General features: G+C 28.7%; 3 protein-coding genes across 3 annotated transcripts; 1 reads left to right on the plus strand and 2 right to left on the minus strand.

The window, feature by feature from the left end:
* Positions 1-362: 362 nt before the first annotated feature.
* Positions 363-1,419, minus strand: LOC137816374 (uncharacterized). The gene has a single exon (XM_068619478.1). It carries the CDS (start codon positions 1,260-1,262, stop codon positions 474-476), a length of 789 nt encoding a protein of 262 aa, XP_068475579.1. The 5' UTR covers positions 1,263-1,419; the 3' UTR covers positions 363-473.
* Positions 1,420-3,761: 2,342 nt separating this feature from the next.
* On the plus strand, positions 3,762-5,041 carry LOC137816376 (thioredoxin H-type-like). The gene is made up of 3 exons (XM_068619480.1): positions 3,762-3,975; positions 4,411-4,533; positions 4,669-5,041. The coding sequence occupies exons 1-3, from the start codon at positions 3,889-3,891 to the stop codon at positions 4,813-4,815; spliced, it is 357 nt and encodes a 118-aa protein (XP_068475581.1). The 5' UTR covers positions 3,762-3,888; the 3' UTR covers positions 4,816-5,041.
* Positions 5,042-5,265: 224 nt separating this feature from the next.
* On the minus strand, positions 5,266-11,595 carry LOC137816375 (beta-galactosidase 5-like). Its single transcript, XM_068619479.1, has 18 exons — positions 10,875-11,595; positions 10,650-10,745; positions 10,439-10,551; positions 10,280-10,346; positions 10,060-10,152; positions 9,520-9,663; positions 9,227-9,315; positions 9,003-9,108; positions 8,829-8,916; positions 8,471-8,589; positions 8,226-8,390; positions 7,903-8,081; positions 7,465-7,574; positions 7,281-7,390; positions 7,053-7,160; positions 6,844-6,957; positions 6,374-6,576; positions 5,266-5,805 (listed from the first exon to the last, which is right to left on the minus strand). Exons 1-18 carry the CDS (start codon positions 11,043-11,045, stop codon positions 5,661-5,663), a joined length of 2,220 nt encoding a protein of 739 aa, XP_068475580.1. The 5' UTR covers positions 11,046-11,595; the 3' UTR covers positions 5,266-5,660.
* Positions 11,596-24,416: the final 12,821 nt, after the last annotated feature.

Genomic DNA, 24,416 nt, shown 5'->3' on the forward strand with positions numbered 1-24,416 from the left:
TAGTTTTCTTATGAAGTGCATTTTCAATTTCAGATGAACAATATAAGAAAATATTATATACGCAACAATATTATTCAAAATGTTTCGATATATCGAGAGTTAAGATTAATGACAGTTTATATACTTTCTCATCATGTTTTCTAAAAACAAAATCGTGACGGAACTATGAGATCATAACTTAGAACTCTGATGTCATATTATGATACAAATTCAAAATTGTTTAATCTCTTCCCATGTGTTCATATATTTAAGTAAAAATTGATTTTTCTATACAGTTTAAATCTGTTGGTTCAGATCCAAAATCTGCAAATAACGCACTTCAAGTTCATCGACATGCTATTAACATGGTGGAATATTAGGAGTTGCAAAACTATATTTACTATGATTAACATTAAGCAGTGATTATGAACAAATATATAAAGTATGAAAAGTGAAGCATATCAAAATTTAGAAGTATTGAAGATGATGATGAATCAAGAAGAAGGAAAAGCATCTTTGACAGCAGAAGCAGCAGAGAGGTAGTTAAGCGTGTTCTTCAGCGTCTCCTTCTCCCTCTTCAACCTCTTCGCCGTGTCCTCCAACTCCAACAGCGCCTGCTGCTCCCTCGGCGCGCCCTCGAACGTGCTTCCCACGAAGAACGAGAACGGCGTCGGAAACAGGTTCCGTCGCAAATCCCCCATCTCCTTCTCGCCTTTCCCCCCCAATCGGTTCGAGAGCCTTATCACGTCCTTCATGTACCCCTCCACCTCGTGCGCCAGCGCCTCCGCGTCGTCTCCGCCATCGCTCTCCGAGGGACGGTCCTCCAGCCACGTCACGCGTCCCACGAGGTAGGGTTTGCTGCGGACGACGTCGTTCACTCGGAACCGCTCCTGGCCCTTGCAGACGAGGAAGAAGCGGTCGTCGACGAGGCGCTCGTGCTTCACCACCTCCCCCACGCAGCCGACTTCGGAGGTGCCGGAGACGGCGTCGTGGTAGACGACGCCGAAGCGGAGGTCGGTGTGGAGGAGCGTGTGCATCATGATGCGGTAGCGGAACTCGAAGATCTGGAGAGGGAGGATGGCGCCCGGGAAGAGGACGAGAGGGAGAGGGAAGAGAGGGAGCTCGACGGCGTCGTCTTGCGGCTTGTCGGAGGCGGAGCAGCGGAGAGAGTGGAGATTCCGGCGACGGCGTAAGAGAGAGGAGGGTAACAGTATATGAGCGGCGGTGTTAGTGTGAGGGAGAGAAGTGCATGGTGGGAGATGTGGCATTGGGAATGATGCCATTTTTGAGTTTGTTTTGGAAGAAACAAACTCAAAAATTGTTTGTGTGGTTCATTTGTGACATTGTTATGGTGATGTTTGGAGTTGAGAGAGTGAAAGAGCATGATTTGGAATGATATTTGTTATATATGTTTGAGGTTTGGATTGGATAGAGAGAGAGAGAGTGTGGAATTTTTGGTGGAAGAAGTGTTGTGTGAGTGGATATAGTGTCTAAGTGGTATAGAATATTCCACGTGTGACTCTTCACCTTCTAACAAATATCTTTAACCTATATAGCACTTATAGAGTATTATAATATCAACACGAAAATAAAAATTTATAAATTTTAGTTTTTAAAAAATTAATATTTTTTTTAAAATTAGAGTATAATCCTGTTATAATTATCAGAAATCCAATAAATATCTTTTAAATTTAACACTTCACATATATATATCTTACTAGTGTCAGTGTTCAATATGTGTCTGACACGAACACATCATTTAAAAGACGTCAACACATCATTTAAGAGACGTCGATATTCATAGCTAATAACACATCTTACATAAATAAAAAGGTTATCCTCAACAAATCCAAAAAATTCTTCCAAGTAATATGAGAACATTTCAAACTTTTCTATACAGGGGTATTTTTGGAATTACAAAATTTATGGAGGTACATAAGAACCTATCAGGGTGCAGAAAGAAGCAGCCTTGTCCTCTTATGTCTGATACCCATCGGGCTGTTTTATGTTTGGGCAACTAAAGAATCCACCACTCAAACTCATATTTTTTAATTTGTATGCTATTTACACCTCCCTTTTATGCTAAATGAACTCCCTTTTCTTGTTTTATTTAAACAATCTAGTTTTGTTTAATGTTTTAGAAAGTACTTTTTGACAATAGTGAGAAAATAAAATATGATCTAAAAAAGTACAGAATGTTAAAATAAAATAAGAGTGATCTATGTAGTATTTTTAAAATATTCCCTTGCAAAATATTTTTGAGACAGTTTTGTTTTTCATGGTGTAGAAAGTGTTTTTCAAAATGTTAATGGAAAAGTACATTATGAAATATAAAACGTATTTCCGAAAATTAGTTTTTAGGATTTTTTATTTCTTTAACATTTTAGGTTGAACTTTCTCAAATATTTTTATTTTTTATATACTTATGAAAACATCAAAATAATAAAAAAATGTTTTAAAAAAAATACTTTCCAAAATCTACGAAACATATAGTATTTAGAAGAAGAAATGCAGATTATATATATGTTTAAAGCTTTTAAAAATAGAAGAAAGAAAATGTCTTCAATCCTTTTAATTGGTCATGGACAATTCAATCCTTTAAATTGTATGTAATTTTTTATTTTATAGGTAGTTTTTTATTGGAAAGAATTATTTAAATATTTAAAAAATAGTTATTTAAAGAATCATAACTATGAAATTTATTATATTTGAATATTGTAAAGATAAAATTGAAAAAAAAAATGTAAAACAAATCCTTTATATATTGTTATAGATTTTAAATATTTTTAACTTAATTTCACTTTTTCCCGAGTTAATGTAACTTTTTCTAAATTGATAATAACATAAATTGGTATGTGTTACGTTTGTATCACATGATATCTCCACCAACAAATTAATTTTAAATAATAAAATATTTTTTATTGTTGGCTGTATTGTATTATATACCGACACTCATATAATATTTGTGAAATTTTTGATAATTTTAACACAGTTGTAACATAATTTTAAAAATGATAAATACATTAATTTTTAAAAAATTTAAATGTATTATATAAAATTTTAGTATGATTATAAAAATAATGAACAAATCTTTTTAAACTAGTTATAAAAAATATTTTTTATTAAAAAAAATCACATAAATTTTTATTATCAATTTATATAATTCATAATCATATAATATATAGATTCGTGTTTTCGTATCCTATATTTTAAAAATTATATATATTTATCTGTATTTGTATTCATATTGTATAGGTATCTGTGTCATTGTCTATACTAGATTATTATTAATTTAATGTAATGTATTAATTAGCATTTTTAAAAATCATAGTAATAAAAAAAAAATATTAAATTAACTCTTTTTTGGAAATAATTTTTTTGGCCACACAACTTTTTCTCTTTCTCTATTAATTACTTGTGTTTGCTTACTAAATAAGCTATTGTCTCGATTCTCCATTTTTATTTAAAACTTTTCTTCTTCTTTTTTAATTGTGTATTTGTTTATGTAGAAAAATGCATAATTTTTATTAAAAAAGTTTATTCAAAAGAAATATATTAACTACAAATTTAAAACTTTAACTTAAAAACCCAATTAAATTGAAATAACTCTAATTAGTTAACTTGTTGTTTAATATTTTTATACATGAATTGAAAAATACAATTAATGTAATACATTTAATAACATTTATAGTACATATTTATTTTTCTTTGCATTAATTGATTTTCTTTATATTTTCTCTTTCTACAATAAATATTTCTTTTAAAAATTACAGTATTGCAATTAAACACACACACACACAAAAAAATGTAGTAGTATATAAGAAATCTCTATCTTTCTCTGCTACCTCACATCTTAAAAATCTCTCTCTCTCTCTCTGATTGTTCAAACCAAGGTGAAGGATTTCAGACATGGCTGAAGAGGGACAAGTCATTGCTGTGCACACCCTTGAGGCGTGGCAAGAGCAATTCCAGAAGGGAGAGGACTCCAAAAAGCTGGTTAGTAACCAAACAAACCTTAACTTCTTCATCACCTTTATTGTTTCTACTGTAACTATGTTTTCTCTGAGATCTCTTCATTTTAAGGTTGTTTACTCATGATTTATTCTGTTTTTATTTTTTACTTATGAAAGTACTGCTCTGTTTTGTTTTTTTTTCATCTGGGTTTAATAAATCTGTTCTGAAAGCAATAAAAATGTAATTTTTTTTCTATTCCATGGATAAATCTTTGAAAAACAATTAAAAAAGCCAGAAGGGTGTTTTTATAATTGAAAAAAATTAGCAAATAGAAACACAAGAAAGCTTTTTCTATTGTCTATTCATGTGTTTAATAAGGGGTTATAGCATGTTGCTTTCTCTGTATAAAAAGAAAATTAGATCTCTATGTTGTATAGGGTGTTAACTTTTCACAACCCCTTTCTCTTAAATTACTAGGTTGTGGTGGATTTTACTGCTTCCTGGTGTGGTCCATGCCGTTTTATTGCCCCAATTCTTGCAGAAATTGCCAAGAAGACACCTGAAGCAATCTTCCTCAAGGTGGATGTGGAGGAACTGAGTGTAAGCACATATATATATATACACAAGTGAATCTACTTTGTCACATGATTTGATTTTTAACCTTAAAAGATCATGTGGACTATTAGTTGCTGTATAGTAATACTGATGATTGTTCATTGCACTGATGTTTTTCAGACTGTTGCTGAGAAATGGTCCATTGAGGCTATGCCAACCTTCTTCTTCTTGAAAGAAGGTAAGCTGGTGGACAGGATTATGGGTGCTAAGAAGGAAGAGTTGCAAGGAACCATAGACAAGCATTTGTCTCATACTGCTGCTGCTTGAAGTGATCATCAGCATCACATGAAGAAGATCAACAATAATAATAGAACATTTTCATATTTTCTTGTCAGCGTGCATGTTTTCTCTGTCTATGGCTATGCAGTTTGCAAAACATGAGTACCAGATTAAAATAAATTGTTGCGTTGCCTTTTATTTACATGGAAATAAATGGTAATTTAACTCTATTAGCAAATTGACAGCATTTATGAGAATGTTTAAACTTGTACCATGTGTTTTTTTATCATTGTCTTGGTCTTGTCTCATCTTTTTCTTTGTTTCTTTTGACGGGGTAAACAAAGTACTATAAGGGTATTTTTAGTGCTATATAATCAAGGCATTTTTTAAACTATAACTGTAGAATGCTGCTTATACAACTGTAGTTAGAATCACGTTACTGATGCACTTCAAATTAAAAGATTATATGATGTAAGAAAAAAGTATGGTAGAAAAGTCTTGAGAAATAACCACTGATATCCTTGATACTTGCATTGCATATATTGACATATACAAATTACACGAGTGAATATATAAGCACAAGTCTGAATTTTGTAATTTTTCTCTCTTCCAAGTACACGTATATATGGACAATTTTAAGTCCAGAGAATAAATTAAAAAGCAACTTGGCCACACTTTTTTGTATAATCTGCCATGCTCCATCACATGCAAGATCAAGAGAATGTAGAATTGGAGATGAACACATCAAGGGTTGAACCAGAGCTCGTACTGAGTGTAGCAAATTCCCTCAACATTATGATCTATGAATGCCAATGGAAGCCAGAGAACTGCACAAATAGACATCCAATTTCTTATGTCAATTATTACCATTGAGCTACTAATGATCACGTTTTTCAGTTCTTTGAATTGGGTTCACTAGATGCTGGTGTATGTATTGTCCTTTTCTGTAGAGATATTTTCCAAGGATTGCCACCCAATTCCTCAAGCACCACAATCAAGTTATGTGTTGGCTTTAACCATGATCTTGGCACGTGATACCTACAAAATTCCAAATAGAAAAAGGGTAAATCAACTCTTCCATTGTCCACTATTCATGGCTCAGGCTTACAAATAAAGTAGCTTTGGACACATTGAAGTGTGTGCTGCGTTTGTATCCAAAATGTTTGTCTCGTACCAAAAAAACACACCACTCTGCAGATTATGGTATTACTCTCAGATATTGAACTTCATTGAATAAAAGTTTCAGTAAATACTTACTAGGAAAAAAATCAAAACGAATCAAACGTTTTTAATAAGTTAAAATTTACTTATGTAAGTCGAATTCTGGATAGATACATTAAATGAAAAAGACTTTTATAAAAGCTAAATTACATAAGTTGATTTTAACTTATAACAGATATTGAATCTATTTTAGTTTTTTTATTTTCTTATCTTGTATAAATACTTATAGAGAAGTTTATGTACACAAGTCATGCCTGAGTTTGACACACCACAGAAACATAATGACTCTGTGATCTGCATAGAGGGGTATGTGGTTTTTTCACACAAATGTTTAAGTGAGTATAATTTTCCTGAGGACAAGGATGTGAAGTTGAAGTTCAATTACCATTGTTGGGTAGGTTGTCCACAACCAAGTTGGCATTTTGCAGGCCGGTATGTCCCAGCATAGTTGCAAGAATTACAGGCACCCTTTGCATAAACCATCCAATATCTTCCTATGCCTTGTCCATTGATCCATACCTGACCCTTTCCCATACTGCTTAGGTCCAAGGCCAATGGTTCAACTCCATCAGGTGCATTGAAATAAGCCTGAAGGTTCCAAGTTAAGGATCAGTTATAGGCTTCTCATGTTGGAAAAATCAGAACTAATTCCCCTTTTTTGATGTAGATACAAAATGTAAACTTGCAGAAGTAATAAGCAAGCAGATAAAAGAAAAATAGAACAAAATAGAATAATGATACCGAGAATTTTTAAAGTGGGAAACTTTCTCAACTTGAGAAACCCAATGGACTTAGTCAAAAAAATGTCTTACACGTTAAGATGTTATTAAACCATAAACCAGTAACAATTCTTACCTTGTGCCATTTCAACTGTGACTGGCTTTGGACACCCAGTGAGTCTCCCACCCAATCAACAGATGAAACCCCATTGGGAGACACCAAATTCATAGCCTCTCCTTTTAGGCCAATCTGTTTGTTTAGATAGATACCATAGTTAAAAACTATTTTCTCTTTATGTATAATAAATCCTTTGTAAGCATAAGTTAGATTTGTGTCCACCAAACCTGGTATGACCATTTCTGCCAAGTCAAATCTTTCTGTCCATGGTCAAGTCCATGAAGCAAAACTCCAGTGATCCCAGCTTTCCATGTTTCAAAATGGAATCCAACATTCTAGAGCAAAAATAAAGAACAAAAGCTATCAATTTATGAGCAAACTGCTAAGTATACACATACTGAAACATCCAAAGGGATGATCAAGTCCAAATCAGAGTTCAAAAGCAAGGTACTTACAGGTAACCCAACAGCAACACTGAGAAGTGCTATTTTATTGGTTCCAGAGCGTAGGTTGACAGGGCCATTGAATGTGCAAGTTCTGTCTGCACTTGTTCCAAAAGCTGAGCCTGTAAAAGGAAATTGGAATCATTTCATGTTGGTTGGGTTCCAATCATAAGAGCTACCGAGTTAAACTACAAACCTGAAAATTGACCGTTGATAAACACATGGACAGCATGGCCTGCAGAATTCACACTAATGCTGGGCTTGTTCCCCCCTCTGAGAAAGGATTCTGATGCACTAATGTCAACACTGTGTGGCATGAAAACCAGAAAACAGTGAGATTTCAACTGCTGAGAACTAAGAAGTGAATAAGAGATACACGATGACAAAGAATTTCATTTATTTGAGATAGCCAAGAAGACTTCAAACGGCAGATTCAAGAATTTCTTCACAAAAGAAAGTTTTCTTGAGCTTGAAACTGCAATATGTTCTTTTTTTTCTCTCCAAAAGTATTTTCTTTTATATGTAATCTATTCCAAGTTCTCGCTAAATGCGCAGAGGAATTTCTTGCTTCACTTTGAATTCATTGATTGCTGTTCAAAAATGTAGAAGAAAATCTATATACCAACTAACTCACCTGGTTATATACCATAGATAGTCACTAGTGTCTCTGGTGACATTTAGCTGTTCTAATAGTCCAGAAGCTGTAATCTTTGAACTTTCTTCTAGTGAAGATACATCTTCATCATACGTCTCCCATGAGAACAACTTAGAGTTGCTAGGTAACATTTGTATCTTTGTAGTTTGAAACCTCACCTACATAAAGGCATAACAATTTAATCAATAACTTGATGCAAAGGGCAAAGCAGATAGCAAATACTTGATGGAAAACACAAGACAAGAGCTTCTTCCATCATACTAAATTAAGATGGAATAAAAGGACCCTTTAAATGTTCTTACTCTTGCAGTGTTGAAAACATCTGTTTTACAATCGGGGAGGATGCTTATGGACCAAGGAGGCAAGTCATATTTCCTGTTATTGAAGGTCACTCTTGCAGCAGAATTGGAATGATAGTTTGCTAGAAAAGCTGCACATGCTCCACTTTTTGAAGAGAACACATGAGCCTGGAAGATAATTAAGACATGAATTCACCATGAAAGTAGTTTATCTTAAAGAAGCACACATTACATCAGAGGCAACTGACCTGCTCATACGATCCTAATGATGTGACAGTGGGATCTGAAGAAACCAAAGCACGTTCACTTTGCTTAATAGCTTTATGAAGGTCCATCAAATGACCATATTTAGGTTCCCTGATCAAACCTGAATGTGGTAAAGCACTCAATTACAATTTGCTTAGGATAGAACATATTATGAGACAAAGCTATCTTTGAACAGGTACTATTTTCATAGGCTTGTTGTCACTAGAACAAAAATGAAAAGAATTTACGGCAGAAAAAATTACAAATAAATGTTCTAGACATATGCCAAGTGATTTCATGGTGAAAACAAAAATAGTCAAAGAATCTTCTGGGGATGTTTTGAAAGAAAAAAAATCTGACCATATTCATCAATTGGAGCATCATAGTCATAGCTTGTCGTAATGAATGGCCCTCCAGCTGATCGTCCAAAATTAGTTCCTCCATGGTACTATCATTTGTCATTAAGCACATCAGAATACTTATATTTATAGTATGTTTTGTTAAATGCGAAATAAATCATTGAAGGACACCAACCATGTAATAATTTATGTATGAACCACCCTTTTGTATGAAACGAGCAACTGCAAAAGCTAGATCCTGAACCGGTCGCTGGTAAATTGGACCACCAAACTCTGTGAACCTAATGTCCAAAATGGGAAGTAGAGAGAAAAAGATCAAAAGGGCAAAGAATTCAGATAACCATACACAAAAGAAAAGAAGACTATATATATATATATATATATATATATATAACTTACCAGCCACTCCAAGACTCAGTCCAAAGGTTAGGCTTGTATGGTTTATTTGGAGAGAAATAATCACAATAAAATCCATTACAGGCATTTATCTGTTGAGAAGAATTGAATAGACCCTTAATAAAAATCTAATTATGATGAATTTAACGAATGAAAATGATGTTTTGACAACTCTTGATATGATGAATTTAAAGAAAAAGGAAAATACTGTTATTGAAGTCATTCATTCCCCACTAATAGTGTAACAACTGAAACTGATGAACGAGTAAGGCAGCTAAGAGCTTGAGATTGCTCACCACTGGATCTGGGGCATCATCTTGCTTGCACATCACCCAGGGGACTCCTGTGTTCAATCCAACAGCCATCTTTGCAGCCCAGTTTGTGTATGCATAACCAGCACCTCCCAATTGCTTGCTTTCTGGTCCATACTCGTTTTCAATCTAGAAAGTTTAAACAAAAGTAGAGACATATTTAAGATTTTATCTTCAAGTAGTGATGTATTAGCACGAGTTTTGTGAGTTCCAGATCCAATCAATCATTTGTGTAGCTTGCAAATGCAAGAAACATGAACCAAAACGTGATAATCACACTGTTCTCAAAGACTTATCTGGGATCTCAGAATATTTTAGAAGAAAGAAGATAGAATTGTGCTGAAGTAGTGATTTACTATTCAGCATGAATTTTAGCTCCAGATCCAGTCCAGGAATTTTGAACATCCATCCAAATTTCACTCTTTGAGGAACTTATTCCCATGCAAAAATCATGTGGGAAACAATTTTTGAAGAAACACTTTTAGCTATTATGCTCCTATGAAAAAGATGAAAGGAACTTCCTACCTGAGAAAGAATGATTGGACCACCCTGAGACTGAAACAGCTTTTCATTCTTCATCATCTGGACTATCTTCTGAGTGAAACCTTGCATTGCAGCCTAAAAGTAAAAAAAAAAAGTTAAAAAGAAGCATTTTTTTTTGGTTACGAGCATTCAAGACTTGTTGAGTAAGCAGGGAGAGTGAGAAGACAAAGACAGAACTAAAAGTTTTAAATTAAGATCCAACCTTGAAAGGGCCATTATCTGTTCTGAAGCTGATGCCAGGAACATACTTCAACCAAACAGGAAATCCTCTGCACCATTAAAGAATGTGATTTGAAATCACATAAGCATTCACATTCACACCAACAAACCAAAGAAATCCACAAGGGAAAAGTGTATGTACCCAAAGTTCCACTCAGCACACACATAAGGTCCAATCCGAAGATGCACATAGAGCCCCACCCTTTGCACTGTCTTAATGAACCGTACCAGATCGTACCTCCCTTCAAAATTGTACTGCAAAAATAACATACAACCCAAAAACACTGTAAGACGGTACTTGAGAATTTAAAACTGAACTCAATCAAATGAAGATCCAGATTCCAGAATGGTACATTGCCAGGAGATGGTTCATGAACATTCCAAAAGACATAAGTGTCAATAGCATCAAGGCCTCCATCTTTTGCCTTCCTAATTAGATCCTCCCACATCTGCAACAACACACATTTCAAACAATCAATCTTCAAACTTGAAACAAAAACAAAAACAAAAACAGTTGGAACAAAAAGGAGACATATTATATATGATATATATCTATATATATATACACACACACATACTTCAGGGGCGCTTCTGGGGTAGTGAATGGATCCAGATATGAGGATTCTCCTTTGGCCATTGATGATAATGGCCTTTCTATCGTAAGTGACACTGCAATGGATCAACTCAGAACCCACAAAGAAGATGGTGAAAACAAGTAGTAGAAGCTTGGAAACTGAGTTGGTTTCCATAGCTTCTTGCTTTCTTCCCCCGACAACACTGAATGGAGGGAAAGTTTTGAAAGTATTTAAGACAGAGAGAGAGAGAGTGTTTGAGGTATGGGTTCAGTTGTCTGTTTCTTTGAATCTGATCTAAAACTGTGTACCTAAGACCATTGTGCTTTTGTCTGTGATTCCTTCTGCTAGCAGTGGTACCAACTGCTACTTACTCAGAGTTCCACACATGTCAGGGAATTGTGTTTTATTTTACTATTTATGTTTTTTTTTTTGGTATTTGGACTGTTTTGCTCTGCTCTCAGAGTTTGAAACTACAAAAGCTTATTCCTTTGCTTTATTAATCAAAGCCTTTTTTTATTGCTTCAAGTCTTCAACTTTACAACTACGCCATTTACTCAAAAAATAAGAAACTCCAAGTGTTTTGCAATGAAGAAGATCATCATTATGTCTGCCTCCATTCTCATCATATTACATTTTGTTTGAAAAAGTGATATATTGAGAATTTGTATCAATCTACATTCTTCTTCTGTCTAAAACTTACACCAGTTTATGAAATGAAAAAAACAATTTTTCTTTATATCATCAATCACAAATTATATATTAGAACAAGTTGTGAAAATATCATTACTGTTTCACACTACTGAGAATTTCAAGTTTCAAGAGTTTATATGTATGTAATATTATATAATTTTTTTATCAATATACTATTATATGTATGTAATATTAAATATATTATTAAATGTGATTAGAAAATCGTTTATCTGATAATATATTAAATATAGTAATTGTTACATACGATATAGTTATTTTACTCAATAAGTGAAGTATATGTTTATATTATTATCTTTTTTAAAATTCAGAGGAATTATTAGCATCTTCATACACTTAGACTATTAATAAAATAAATAAATTATTGTATACACATATGATACATTTACCAAACCAAGTCGTGCCTCAATTAAAAAAAAAAGATAAAAATTGAAAATAAAATAAAAAAATAAATTTTACACTTCTCAAGTCAAATGTGTCACATGTGTCATGTACCTTTGTCGTGCCACAATTTTGTAGCTACCATGTAAATTTTTTTCTCATTCTTTATATTTTAATAAACTATGCCTTTTTTCTTCTTTTTTTGGATAACAAGGAATATTCTTATCCTATTCTTGAAAACTACAATTCTCTTGCATTATATTGCCACAATGCTTGACATTTTTTTAGATAAAAAAGTATTTTATTTTCTTATATATATATATATACATATATATATATATATATTATTCCTCTTGTGATAAACCCTACCACATTGTTCATTTCATATTATTTGTTTGCATGTGGTGTAGACCCATGCTATCGATTTCACTTGCGCGTTGTGGATCACAATACCAACCCCATGAGTTGGAAAATATTATTTTATTAATTTAAATTCATTAAAATTATAAAATTAAATGGTTCCATGTAGTTTACTTGATGAACATTTCTCCTAATTTTTAATTTTTAATAAAAATTAATTACTAATGTAATTACAGGGACAAAACTTCTCTTACTATCGCACTGTTTAGTTCTTGATTTTTCAGTCTTTTGATCCAACATCATTTCGATCTTCTAACAGGAGTACCTGCAATAACATTCTGGCGTTCAAGTCAGTTAAGGACCAGAATATTATGGGTACGATATTTATTATCTTTGACCTGAGAGGGGACTCGTCTACTTATAGTCGCACGTTTGGGACTCAAGGTGTACAGACATGTACAAATGTGACTCAATGAAGTTCAATTATCTCTTAATCGTGATTTTGCATAATTATCACATAATAATTACTAAACAATGTTGTTAATTGCTTTGAATTATGCAATGCAAAATAGTCCAGAAAACCGAATGACCGCATTCTCACATGTACACAGATATTCGACTTCCCAATAGTATACAGATATTTGACTTCCCAATAGTATGTTGTACCAAAAAGAGTGTATTAAGAAAAGTATTTTAGAAAGAATAATAACACTTCTAACACTTTTTATTTAATAGATTATTCTCTCACCACGACAAATTTCATCTTCTTTGTTTGTCTGTTATGTTGTTAGCTGGTGATGCCCTTGTCTCGTGGGGTTTACATTTAGAAATTTGCTTCCATGTGACATGAACATGATATTTCATATTTGTGGTCTTGTGACTTTTTCCCTTTTTTTCTTTGCTTTGTCCTCAATAAAGAAATAGGGTAAAACATACCATAAATAGTTCATGATCTTTTCTACACATTAGATATGTTATTTCTTTCTCAGGGCAATTAAATGCCTGAATCTAATGGTAGGTTTTATTGATAATGATAATAGAGTAGTTTTGTAGTTAATGTGTCAAATTAATTACTACTTATAGTAATTATAGCTGGTGAAAGTAGTAGTGTTATAGTTAATGTGTCAAATTAATTTCCACATATCTGTGTCAGATTTGATAATTCAAGTTATATTATTGGAAACAAATACTTAAAAGTCCAAACAGAAAAATCTATTTTTCATTACCTCTTTTAATAAATACTTGTTCAATTGAAAACATTTTAACATCCATACTTTACTTAAATTATACTTCTTTTAGCTTAATCAAATTTTAACATTCAATCTTGTAAAATAACATAATATTTTCACATAAAATATCAATTCTTAAAATAACTCAAAGAAAAAAAATATCAAAATAATTTTACTATAATGAAATTCATTGTTCACCCATATAACCTCAATTCAATTCTTAACGAACAATATATTTCTCTTCAATTCTTATCAAACAATACATTTTATTAAATATTATATTCACTATAAGAAAATCATTAAATAAAAATCAATTTTTGATAAAAAAAATAATTAGTTACTATATTGACTAAATTAGATATTATTTTAGAGACTAAAAAAATTATTAATATCTAAAGTAGTTTCTATTATTAATAAAATTTATATTATTAGACACCAATTTAAAAACTATTTATTAACAATAGAAATTACTTTAGATATCAATCATTTTGTTTGTCTCTAAAATACTATCTAATTTTATCAATATAATAATTAATTATTTTTTATCTTTAAAATTGATTTCTATTTAATAATTTTTTTTATCGATCACTCTTATTACAACCATAAAGTACAAATCACTAGGGTACTCTTTTCTCAATCCTTTAAGTTCATTACTTCATCATCATGGTTAACTAGCCTTTATCACCTCTTATCTCTGACCGACGGACTTCTTTGGTTGGTTTTGGAGTAAGGAATAACTAATAGTTTTTATTGGAAGTTTGGAATAGGTTGGTGTGTGAAGTCCTATCTTATCTTTCTTCTTAATTCTTGTAAAGGGTTTGGTCACCGTTTAAGTTATTCATATTTATTTATTATTTATTGTTGATAAAAAAAATCTTACCCTAATTAAAAAAAATTCAAATGGAAACTTAAAAAAACAGAAAGGCTTATACTTTATTTGCAATGATAAGTTCTCACTTACTCATAAATATTCCATCATATGCATTGCTTGTTGCATTTATTTGTACTTATGTTTTAGAAGTACAATCTAATTCAGATTTACACTTTTGGAATGTAATTTATTTAAATTTATACTTTTTTAGAAAGTAGTTTTTAGATAATTTTATTTAAAAATATATATTTTGTAAAAAGTATCAACGGTGACCATTAATTTCTACGAGTATAACATTATTCGTAAGTATTTTTAAGTAGCCAATAAATAACAAACAAAATTTATTTTAGAGGATGTAGTAAATAATCACTATCCATATTTGTCCGACCCTTTATCATCTCTATATTGCACTATGTTTTTATTCTAATAACATGATATTACAATTTATTATTATAATGATAACACTCTTACTACTATTAAACGAAACACAAATAATTCTAACTTTTTAAGCAAATTATATTAATTACGGTAGTTTTTTTAACATTTACCGTAATAAATACCCTATAATATTTTTTAAACAATAATTAAGAAAACTAGTGTAATGTAGAGAAATATCAATGTAAATAAATATCACTGAAACTATACTGGTCAAGATCGAACGATCCGGTAACATTCGATATTGGAGGTCATCTAACTGATTAGTATAAATACATAAAGGTAGAAAAGTTATACACGATAAATCAAGTAATTGTATTTTTATGACGATACACATTAAAAATGATTTATCACTGATACAACCCATTACAATCTACATAAATAAGCATGTTATATCAAAGTAATTTATATAAATAATCATTTTATATCAGAGTAAGAGTAAGGTACGTCTTTAATACTACAATTATCACATCAAAATACTAAATACTCACCTGAACATCAGAAAACCTTTTACCATGCACTCCCAACTGTGAGCCGAAACCCGAATACGAAAATGAAAAGAAAAAGAAAAACCAAAAAACATGTAACAGTGTACTATATAGATTCCTTATAAGTACAATTTCGAACAACAAAGAGATAAACAAAAAAGATAAATAAAATAATGCAATTTGTATAATTTTATAAAACCTTATATGAGAGCTAAAGATTTTTAATATCCTTACATAGTTTAAAATAAGTGGAAAGTAGAAAGGGTATAAGTATTAAGAGATGGTCACATGTCATTTCCCTTCTAGTTAGTCACCAAATTCCAATATACTATGATGATGAGTTAGGTCTTTTGTTCTTTGTTTTGTACACTTAATCCTTTTCCTTTTCCTTTTCGTTGTTTTATGTTTGTTTTTTTGTCTTCCAATGACAATATGCTTGCGTAGTTATTATTGGTACATTGTGATGGCACACAAATAAAGAGTACATGTGCAAATGGCATCATTCTCCACTTGTTTTATTTTCGTTTTTGGTGTTTGAGCCACTTTTTTCTTTTTCTTTTGGTGATAAAAGAAACAAAAATAATGGTGTTTGGTGCACCCTTTGTTATGATGGTTATTAATAGTAGCTGCCATCACGTTTTTCTCTACCTAAGCCCTTACGCTTTCTAATTACAAAATAGATTCAATGCCTTTTTCAACCACCAATTATATGTGTGTCGGTTCTAACTACAAAAATTCTTATCCACCAAATATATATACTTACATACAATGTTCATATATTGGTGCTAAATATATATGATGATAATAACATTGATATGTAAATCTTGTGAATTTTTTTTATATTTGGTGATGTTGTGATTAAGATGACGTAATAGGTTTATCAAACTTTGTTTCGGTATTACGTTCAATATAGTCTCACGTTGCTGAGGTTAATGAAATTTATATATTCCTTCTTCCTCCAATCCAGATCGTTAAACTCAATCATCGTATATGAGATATTGTCCATTTTTGGAGGTAATTGATTTTGTTTTTAAAGACACCCAACACACTTATAATCATATTATATTATAAAATAGGAGACAAATTTAATAATAGTTAACAAATTTTAAATTAAATTATTTTTATCTCAAACTTATTAGTATCATTAAAAAAAATAGGAGAGAAATTTTGATGATAGTTAACAAATAATAATGATTTTAAATTAAATTATTTTTATCTCATATTTATTAATATCATTAAAAAATAGGGAACAAATTTAGTGATAGTTAAAAAATAATAATGATTTTAAAATAAATTATTTTTATCTCAAATTTATTAATATGATTAAGATTACTATTATTTCACTTTCATGTTATGTCTTTAATGTAAACTAACAATATTCATTCATCGGGATTCCGGGTAAATTATTTTTATTAAACACAATTTAATTGCTTAAATAACTTGGGAATTCCTTTTAAAAACACTTTTGAAACATACGAAAATTCGAAAATATTAATAATTCATCACGTTCAGGTCATTATTTATTTTAGTGTTCAATAACTTTTCACGGTGGTGTTATTAAAAGATATTTCGACTAATTAAAAAAATATTTATAAATTATTATTAATCTTAAATTAAGGTTGAATAATCAAGCTTGTATTAATCGAAATAAAACTTACTAATTTTTTTAAAAAGTCTTTTAAATAGATTTTAATATCTGTATTTGTTTTGCAAAGTTCTCCCAATTAAAAGAAAAATTATTCTTACCCATGAATGAAGACAATTTGCGTTTGCACATCTCTTTCATGTCTTAAAAGCAGTTCAAGAAACAACAAAAAATAATTTGCAATCTGTATAGTGTTATATTTTAAAAATCTTAATAAAAATATAAAGTGAAATATAATATTGAGATGGAATAAATGCGTGGAATTTAATTATACTCACAAATATAAATATTTTACTATGCTCGAAATCATGATGATATATATATGGTTAATTTGATAAAAAAAATTCTTAATTATTAAACATAATGAAATATTGTAAAAAATAAATTAATGTCATATAAGTGAAAGTTAAAAAAACTAAATCCTTGATACTAATGTATGAGAAAATCATTAATAAAAATTAATTTTAAAAATAAAAAATAATTAGTTATTATATTAATAAAATTAAATATTATTTTAAAAACTAAAAAAATTTATTAGTATCTAAATTAATTATTATTATTAATAAATATTAATTTAGAAACTATTTATCAATAATAAATATTAATTTAAATATTAATAATTTTAAAAAAAGTAAAATAATATTTAATTGTATCAATATTATAATTGACTAAAATATAATGATTTTTTTAATTATTTTTAGTTTGTGAATAATTGTTTTCTATTAAAATAAGTTTTATTCTTTTATTAAGCTAAGTTTTGTCGGTGGTGGATATATAATCATGCTTGTTGATGCATGATGGTGGCAAATTAGTGTCCTCGTGTAGTAATCATTAACCTTTCGACTTCGATTAAATAATCAATTAATTTCTAAAATGATTTCTTCATAATATTTTTAGCCTTTTTGTGATTGCTTGAATTTTACTGAAAACTATTAATTTTGGTCAATTATATTTTAAATTAGAAAAAAAAATATGAAAAAATATTTTGTATCCAAAAACGAATTTTTGAAAGGGAAGAAGAAAAATATTTTTTAAGCACACAAATATATCTATGGTGACCAAAAATAATAATTATCCCTCACAAATTTAGTTTAAATATAGCTTAATTTTTCAACTCTACACATTAAACATAAAATATCAAATTTATAAGAGTCAGCACTTATGAATAGTTTAATAATTTTTTGCTGATAATTTTTTTTTTATAATAATCTGAATCCGAGAAAGTTCAATAATAGACAAATTTTAATACCAGCTTTAATATTTAACTTAAACATAATTTACTTTTTTTAAATTGATTTGTATGGTGATTTTTGTTTTTAGATTTTTAATCTTCAAAAGTTTTTTATTATAATAATGATATATTTTGCGTTATATGATAAATATTATGTGAATATACTTAATGGAAAGAACATATATAATAATGATAATTATATAATACTCAATATTAACATGTAGAACAAAACAAAAATTGATCAAGCATTGAAGAACTTAAATTTATTTAAGTCTATTATTTATATATTATTTTTGTAAAAAAAAAGTTATATATAGCATTTTCACATGTCATTGATGTTATTTATAAACATATTCTATATCTCTAGTTAGTCCATTAATAGTTATATTATTATTAATCATCATAAATTAAATAAATACATTATATTTTAAAGTGCCTCTTTGCTTGACATGTGGAATTTTAATATATATACATATTTTAAGAAAATAATAATAATAATAATAATAAACTATTTTTTTTTCTCTTTTCAATCTATCTCGGTCTATGAAGCTCAAACATGCCTCTTAAATTGTGTGTCTGTATCGGACACCGTAAGACACATATTGGTGGTGAAACGTCAAATTTCAAAAATATTTATTGGATTTCTGACAATTCTAGCACGATTCTAACACAATTTTAAAAATGAGAAATACATTAATTTTTTAAAAACTTAAACTTATTGTATAAATTTGTATTATGATTACAAAAATAAGTAACAGATTATTTTGAACCAACCATAAAAAATATTTAAAAAAAAATTAAAACATACTTATACACATAAGTCTTTATTATCAATTTATATAATTTATAATTATATAATATACATTTTAAAAAGTATACATATTTCTGAGTATTTATGGGATATACAAAACATATCTATGCTAATGTTTTTCTCTTCAAATATATACTTTTTTATGTTGTTTTAAAAAAAAGGCATATATAACCAAAATAGGGGAATAGATTGTTTGCAGTGACAGTGCGTCTTAATTGTTAATTAAATTTGATTAATACATTTATTCTTATAATAAACTAAAAATTTATAAAAATCACGTCACAGGGTCCAAATATTCGGTCTTAAATTTGAGCCAACTACTGCCATTGTTTCTTTTGCCGACAAAATAAGTGCTTTTTTCATTACAAGCCAAAACTTTAATTTGCTTTAAAATAATTTTGATTACATAATCTGCAATTTTCCTTCTTCAATTAATTTGATGGCAAGACTTTTGGTTCATCAAACCCTATTGCTACTTCTCCTGTAAACTTAAAACGCACATGTGGTGTTTGACAGAATGCCTCAATGCTTTCACTAACACAAACGTGATACTTGCCAAAAGCATTCCCAATATTTCTAACTCATTTGGTCCATTAAAACTAAATCATCATTAACAATCTCTTAGATATCTCACATCGACTAAAAATTGTACAAACCTCACCTCATAAACCGGTTTTATGAGATTAAGTTAGACTCAAAGTTCACTTTTTAATATTGTATCAGAGTTATTTCAAGTCTATCCTAACAATTAGTTTTTGGGTTTATCAGCTCACCTGTTATCAGACTGTTATCGAATCAATGATTGCAAACTTCATAATCATCTGCTATCGAACTGTTATCGAACCAGTGAATGCAAACTTTACTTTATAAACCAGTTTCAAATGTTGAATTGGACTTAAAGACAATTTCTTAATAATATGGCTCTTGAATCATAAGACTCGTTCATTAATATGTTATTGTTTGTTAATTATCTATTAATATGATAACAAAAACCTAGAAGGTGTGTCATGGATGTTTTCCTAATGTGGCTGAAACTGTGATTTTTCTTGAAAGTGAATATGAGAAGCCAAATTTTCATTTATTGCTTATGATTCTTTAACTGGTAGTGTCAAAAAAACCAGCTGTGAAAATTTGAGTTCAATTATTCAGGGAAAAAGTGCATTAAAAATAGAGAACTTTATGAAAGTTTGAGGGGGGGGACAATGATATGCCCCAAAGAAGAGGGCCAACCCTATTCATTTGGGTTACTGCAAAGAAAGGAAAAAGGCCTTTCACAATTTGGTTGTCTTGGTCCAATTATATGCATATCATTGTTGACTCCATTAATGTCAAAAGTTGTCCAATTCAGAAATACCACTATAATGTTTTGGTTTATAAAGAGTGTTTTCAAAAAAATTATTCAAAAGAGTTTAAAAAAAATGTAGTCTTCTATCTATATATAAAGTATAAGGTGCCTCTACATGATATTGTAGTCTTCTATCTTCATACTCAAGATTAAAAAAAATGTGTACAATTATAAAACAACTAAACCATATTATTAAGAAGTGGAAGAATAATTCCTAAAAAGTATAAAAATATAAAGACATTATCCAAATTATGAAAAAAATAATTAATCAAGTATAGTCTATAAAAATAAATAAATACTAAATACTTTGTCTTGAATCCTAAAAATGACCTTACATATCTTAACTAAAATAGAAAACAAAAAAACTTGCATCTAACAATAGTATTACTATATTCTTTTACAGGTTTATTTATAAATATCTTAACATATAAATATAAAGTAAAAAAAAAAACATTTAATTTCTTAAAATTGTATAAAAACATGAATACTCTGTGTATGTAAGTATAATGTTAAAATGTGTAAGATTGGTGGTAGATAGAAATGATTGAAAAAGATAAAATGATTGAAAATTTCAAAGTTGAAAGCACGTTTGAGAAAAGTCTTATCATTCTTTGATAGTCGGAATAAAGAAGGATAAGATAAACTTAAATCGTGATAAGATAAACTTATCATATTACTTTATTTTATTTCTCTTTATTGCTTCAATTTTTCCTAAAAGACTTTCCATAGATTAAATTAAATTATATTTTCATCTAAAAAAATTAATTAAATTAATTTAAAAAGTTTAATTATTTTTAAAAAATCTAATTATATTTTTTTCGTCATTTTATATTTACTAATTAGTTTCCTAAACACTTCTAGTTTAATATAGTGACTTATTAATTTAGAACGTATGAGTTAGTAACTTATAAACTAACTTGTCCAATGGTTTTATAAAAAAAAATCTTATATTTAAGAACAATTAATTTTTTTAAAAACTAAATTTATATTACAATCAAACTCAACTTTTTGAAATACTTCAAAAAAAAAAATTATACTATTTAATGTAGTTTAAATATTTTTTAAAATAATCCTATTTAGATATGTTTATAAAAAAACTCATCCAAACAAATATTTAAAGGATGTTTGTTTCAAGTTATAGTTTTATATCCTTAGGAACATGACTCGCATAATGTTATGATAAAAAAAAATATTCCTAGACATGTCTAGGTTTACATTTAGTTAACTTTTAATATTCCTGTGAATACTTTTAAAATTCTTAATTAACCTATTAAAAAAATAAATGGATGGAAAATGTAGTGAAAGTTATAAAATAACTTTCCTCACACGAGAAATTAAAACTATACAAGATGTTTACACAAACCATGTTTTTGTATACATACATATATTACTATATTAGTTATAGATAAAAAAAATTGTATACTATTAATAAATAAAAAATGTTTTAAGTATGGTTTTCAAAGTAAATATTTAAAAATTAACAATTTTGAAATAATTTTTAATGATAGTTAAAAAAAGTATTTAAAAACAGTCTTATAATCATCTTTTGAATTAGGTGTCAATCACTAAAATAACCATTATTAATAAAATAATTATAATATTTATTATTTGTTTTGTTTTTACTTTAAATTTGTTGAGATAACATCGCTAAAATCAATCACAACATCCAAAATATTGTCCGTCAATGTTCTGTTCCACATCCGAGATATTATTCATTTTAAAAATTTTAAATTACGTTACAGTTTTATCCTTAAAAGATACATCGACAAATTGAGAGAGAAAATATCTATAAACTATCTTTAATCTTTGAGGGATATGAGATTATATCGACGACTATAACATCTTTAAATTTTGAGTGCATTATAATTAAATTTTAATTATTTCAGTATTTTTAATAGGAGAATAATTTTTTTTTTGAATTTGTGTGGGATTGGTGGCAGCAAGTGGATGGGAAGGCACCTTCATTAATAAAGCCAAAGACTGCATTCGATTGGCAGAACAGAAAAAAAAGAAAAAAGAAAGCATTTATTGGGTGGCCAAACCAAATTAATATCATCCACGTAGAAGATAAGACAACAAATAATAAAAAAATAACATTTATCATAAATTATCTAACAAAATATTCATTATTATTAATATTTTTAATAATATTATAAAAAACAATATTAACAGCAGAATATATTTTAGATATTTTGAATGATTGCCTTAAACATTAACATGATAAATTGGATAATGAATAGAAATATATAACATATTCGAGATAATTTACGAAATGAAAAGTTTAATTTTTTTTAATGACAGAAAGATAAATTAAATAAAATATTTAAGAGATATTTCAATTTGTATATATACTATACATATTTTACCTAAACATTTGATAATTACAATATTATAGGGTGGTATTGGTATATACTTTATTAAAGTTGGAGAAATATAAATTTTATTAGTTTATAAAATAATATTTAGTTTAGTCAAATAGTAATTTTTTTTGTAATGTTAGTATATACTTTATGCATAAAAAAATTTGACAAAATAAATTTAATTACGATTGAATTGATATGCGTTCAACATCTGTATTTGAAAAAATATAAACTAAATCATTGAAATAGTGTTTTAAATTAAAAAAACACCCACCCCATTAGAAACTAAAACATGATTAAGTCAAAGTATTAGACTAATATTATAAAATGAAGGTTATTGTATTTATATAATGAAGAAATAAAGATGCAATAAATCCCTGTGTTTTGGATCCAGCTAGCTCATAAGTAGCATAAAAAGTTTTGAGAAAAGTGATTTATAATAACACTACATGACCTAATAATTAATTAATGATAGTTAGACATTAATTAAAGTGGATTAGTGGGTTGTGGTTAGATTTAGAAGACATAAAAGACACACCTCAAAGTGTGATTTGGTGAGTTTAACCTACTTAATTATTATTCTTCTAACACCTTTCTTTTTCATTTTTCATTCTTCATTCATCAGACAAAGACACCTTCTCTCTTCACAACAACTCTTCTTCTTCTTCTTCTCTTTCTCATTGCTTGTGTTCATAAAATTGTGCATGATTTGTGAGTTAAGTTATGTGAAGGAAAGGAAAAGGGTTACATTATATTGCATTTCATTTCAGGTCCACCGACTGGTTGTTAGGGTTTGAACACTTCCAACCAATAATATAATCAACCACCCTCTCAAATCTTCTATTCTATTTTATGCTTCAAATTCATTCCTCTATTTACACCATTTCATTATATATTTATTCACCCATTATAATTATTTTAAATGTTTTTTTTTCATATTAAATATCTCACCAGTATGTAATATAATGAAATTTATACTCGTTTATATACTATAAATTGTCCTTATTTATGTGTAATTTTCAACACACTCTAATTACGTCGAGACTGTCAATTCGTGCATGAGACTATATAACGATGGTATCATAAAGCCAACAAACTCTCGTTAAAATAAACTACAAATAATTCTGGTACCATATTAAAAAGTGAACTCAAACCTAATTCAACTTGTAAAACCAGCTTATAAGATTATGTTTACACTCATTTATATACTATGAAATGTTTTATCTCTAGTCGAGGGATCTCTAACATTATATTTAAAATTCACTTATTAATATACTAAAATTACTATTTATTTAATCTATTTTTACCATTCCTAATTTTTTTCCTTATTTTATGAAGCACAGAGAAAATATGTACATAAAACGTGAATATCGTTTTTACATAGGTAAACAAGAAAGTAGCTCGTTATGTTATTTTTATTTATTAATAATATGTGAAAAAATAAATCCTTATTAAATAGCTGTGAAATAAATTGACTAATTTTTTTCATCCGTTCATAGTTTTTTCTAGTAAAATATTAAAATTCTTTGTAAAGAGATTCAATCATAGTTTCGTATTAACGATTAAAATAAAATAATATGACATCAATTAATTCAAGTGCTGAATGATAAAATTTTCAGTAATCGTACATAGTTATGCCACCAAACATGAATGTGAAGTTTGTTGGATAACGAAGATATTT

The sequence above is a fragment of the Phaseolus vulgaris genome, chromosome 1, assembly GCF_000499845.2.
Source record: "Phaseolus vulgaris cultivar G19833 chromosome 1, P. vulgaris v2.0, whole genome shotgun sequence".
Classification (NCBI taxonomy): Eukaryota; Viridiplantae; Streptophyta; class Magnoliopsida; order Fabales; family Fabaceae; genus Phaseolus; species Phaseolus vulgaris.